This window comes from Triticum aestivum, chromosome 2B (genome assembly GCF_018294505.1).
Source record: "Triticum aestivum cultivar Chinese Spring chromosome 2B, IWGSC CS RefSeq v2.1, whole genome shotgun sequence".
Taxonomy (NCBI): domain Eukaryota; kingdom Viridiplantae; phylum Streptophyta; class Magnoliopsida; order Poales; family Poaceae; genus Triticum; species Triticum aestivum.
In genome coordinates this window covers 257,372,276-257,375,627 of record NC_057798.1, presented here as the reverse complement: position 1 = coordinate 257,375,627, position 3,352 = coordinate 257,372,276, and the positions used below count along the sequence as shown (strand labels likewise).

Genomic DNA, 3,352 nt, shown 5'->3' with positions numbered 1-3,352 from the left:
GCTACTTGGCGGCGTAGAAGAAGGGAGGCTGGTTTTGCTCCGGCCAGGACGGTGACGACGGCGACGACCTCGTCCCAGGCCCCACCCACCTCGCCCGCTGCCCTTCTTTACGTCGCTCGCCTTGTCCTTTGCCTTCGCTTTGAGGCGGCGGGCTTGCCTTGTCTCCAAGTTGATCTTCCGGGTGACCACCTTCTCCGGATTCTCCACCTCTGTCGTCTCCAACAGCTTTTCGTATGGGTCCATGTGGTAGCGGCAAAAAGGGCGAGTATTGATGTGGATAGCGGGAGGATGGTAGTCGAGAGGGTGGAGAAAGGGAGGAGGTTGTCGCAAAAATAATGCAGACCACTCCAAATGGGCGGGCTCTACCTTGATTTTGGGTGGGCCAAGGGTGTCAGAGTCCTATGTGCCGGTGTCCGGACTCTCACAGAGCCCCTGATTTGCAGGAAAATGGACACGCGAACCGGTCCATGGACAAATACGGAACATCATTGGATGGTTTGCGTCGGGCAACTCGGTCCGGACAGTTGAACGGTTTAAGGGTCCGCGCTGAAAATGCTCTAACCTCTTAATGCTATTTTAGGACATTTTTTCAGGACAATAATGGTAATTTAGACCAAGCTATAGTCTTTGGATTGTATTTTATGAAGTTTGAATCGTCGTATTGAAATTATGTTGTCTATGCATTATATTTGTATAAACCGTTCATGGGCCCGCCACTGGAACTGGAACTGGTAGAGTCACTTGGAATCAGCTTCAGAATGTAACTCACAACGGGAACGTCCATAGTTTCCGACTTACAAACTGGAAAGAATAAATAAAACAAATTGTGGAACAAGAAGATGGACACGCCTAGTAATTACGTCCAGGCCCTGTGCGGACCCTCGAGACGCAGTTGGAGCTGCTGGCCCCCTGTGCGGACCCTCGAGACGCAGTTGGAGCTGCTGGCCCCCTGGAGGACGTAGACCTGGACGTAGCACACCACCTCGACGGTGACGCTCACCTCAAACGCGCGCAGCACCAGCGCCTTCCCGTCCAGCCTCACCACCACCACGAACGGAAGCGCCCCGGCCACCACGTCGCCGGCGAAGTGCGGGCTCTCGGCCACCTTGATCCCGTCCACCTCCGTCACCGGCGCCACCCACGACGTCGTCTGCCTGCCGATCTTGCCGGCTGGCACCACCGTCGTCCCGACGGGTTCGCCGTGGTACGTCACCGCCGTCACCGTCTCCCCGTACCGGAACGGCGCGCGGCTCGGGTTGCTCGCCATCACGTGCACGCTCGCGGACAGCGTGAGCGACGGCGGGAGCAGGCTGAAGTCCTGGACGATGGTCTCCACGGGCGACGTCACCACGCGCGGTGGGAGCGGGCGGTACAGGATGTAGAGCACGATGGAGAGGATGCCCAGGATGACGAGAACGGTGAGCAGCACGCAGCAGGACATGGCGTGATGCCTCTTCCTCCCCTTCATGGCCGGTGGATTTTTCACTCGACTCGATCGCCTACTTTCGGTGTGGCCTGTATGTGTACCTGGTTGTGCTGCGTCGACTAGGATCTGGCTCCCGTTATATTTGCTACGTTTCTTGTTTGTATGTTTGGTTGGCGCTAGGTCTGAGATTTCTTGACCATGGGTTTTCAGTCCGGTTGTTTAGAAATTCGTGTGCATTCTGGGGAAGGAAATGGCTTGTTGGTGGTGCAGGGTACTGCGGTATGGTACAACTCCCTCTGTTTTTTTAGGTTCGGTTGGAGTATGCCTAAAACTGAAGGAGAGCTCGTTTGGGTCCTTTTTATTTTTTCTATTTTTTTTAAACTTCCAATCTATTCATTTTCAATCATGACAGCACAACGAACACTAGGGATAATAAAAATCACATTCACATCCATAGACCACCTAGCGACGACTACACGCACTAAAGCGAGCCGAAGGCGCGCCGCTGTCATTGCTCCTCCCTTGCCAAAGCCGGGCTAAACGTGTTGTAGTAGACAGTGGGGAACTCGTCGTGCTAAGGCCCCATAGGACCAACACAGTAGATAGCGTAGATCAGAAGGATCCAACCTGAAAACACATGAATGTAGACGAACTACGACCAGATCGGAGCAAAACCACCATGGCAGATCCGCCGGAGACACACATCCACCCGTCCACCGATGATGCTAGACTCACCATCAGGATGGGGGATAAGCAAGGAGAACCTTATTCCATCTTTTGGGAGCCGTCGCCGTCTTGTCTTCCCGAACAACACACAAACCCTAACAAAACGTGAACAAACAATTAAAAACAGAGCTCTCTCGCAGGCAAGGGCCGAGATCCACCGTGCCACCATGGCCCTAAGGCCATCGAAAATGAGATGGATCAACGATGAGGCCGGCGGGAGACAGGGGAACCCTAAACTTTTCTTGAGGAAGAGGCAACCCCGCTTGGTTATTTTGGTCAGACAATTGATTCCTTTTGATTTGACCATGGAAATGCTTTAAAACAGTGGGCTTAACAAGAAACGCCTTTTGTCGGTCGATTTCGCACGTAAATCTTAAAGCTATGACATGTGGAAATTTTTTGCGAGACATACTATTCGTTCCCAGGCATGTTCCCAGATAATGGCACAATCGTTCGCTCCCACACACCCTTCCAAGGGAATGACTCCGTATGTAGCAATGACACTGCCTACATGTAGCATGACAATTATGGACGATAACTATTCTGCGTAGCATGACAATTGGGTTTGTTGTACCCTGACAATTCCTGAACTTGCGCTGCTTCTCAAGACGGGTCATCGTTGGCCTTGTACCAAATCATCCCTACCTCTTCCTTTCCTTCATTTGGCCATGAAATTTGTATGAAGTCTGTGCCAAATTTCGTGGAGTTTGGACATTTCAGTAGCTCTCAATAAAAAGGGTAAATCTCGGGCATGACCTCATATCTAAAGGAACTTTCCCTTTTTCTTAGCCTGCAATTCTCTTTGTTGTAGTATGAAGTTCCTGAAAGCGCATGACAATTCTCTCTACCGCAGAAGCCTCCTCGAGGGATCATTCGTTCGTGCTAGGATTCTCCAATAGGAAACGTCAACCCCCTACCAGGATCCTTTGATGAGGATTGTTCAAAACTAGAAATACATGTCATACCTTTTATTTTGCGGATCAGTAGTGAAGGCAAAATAAGTATGAAAAAATTGGTTTGTCAAACGGTAAAATTGGCAACAACAAGCTAGACAAAGGAATTATTATAAGGCGTCTGCTATGTGGCAGCCTGTTATTAGTCGCATCCCCCACCGTTGGACCGCACACCTCGTGGCCTCGTTTAGTTCTATGTATACATGTGATTCCTTCGCCGTGCACATCTCCTTTATAGCCTTGAAGC

General features: G+C 51.0%; 1 protein-coding gene across 1 annotated transcript; it reads right to left on the bottom strand.

Annotated features, from left to right (window-relative positions):
• Window positions 1–856: 856 nt before the first annotated feature.
• On the bottom strand, window positions 857–1,512 carry LOC123039193 (uncharacterized). The gene has a single exon (XM_044462457.1). It carries the CDS (start codon window positions 1,466–1,468, stop codon window positions 857–859), a length of 612 nt encoding a protein of 203 aa, XP_044318392.1. The 5' UTR covers window positions 1,469–1,512.
• Window positions 1,513–3,352: the final 1,840 nt, after the last annotated feature.

Bases quoted from the DNA above. Each gene is read 5' to 3' on its own strand.
- LOC123039193 (XM_044462457.1), bottom strand. From the start codon at position 1,468: ATGAAGGGGAGGAAGAGGCATCACGCCATGTCCTGCTGCGTGCTGCTC.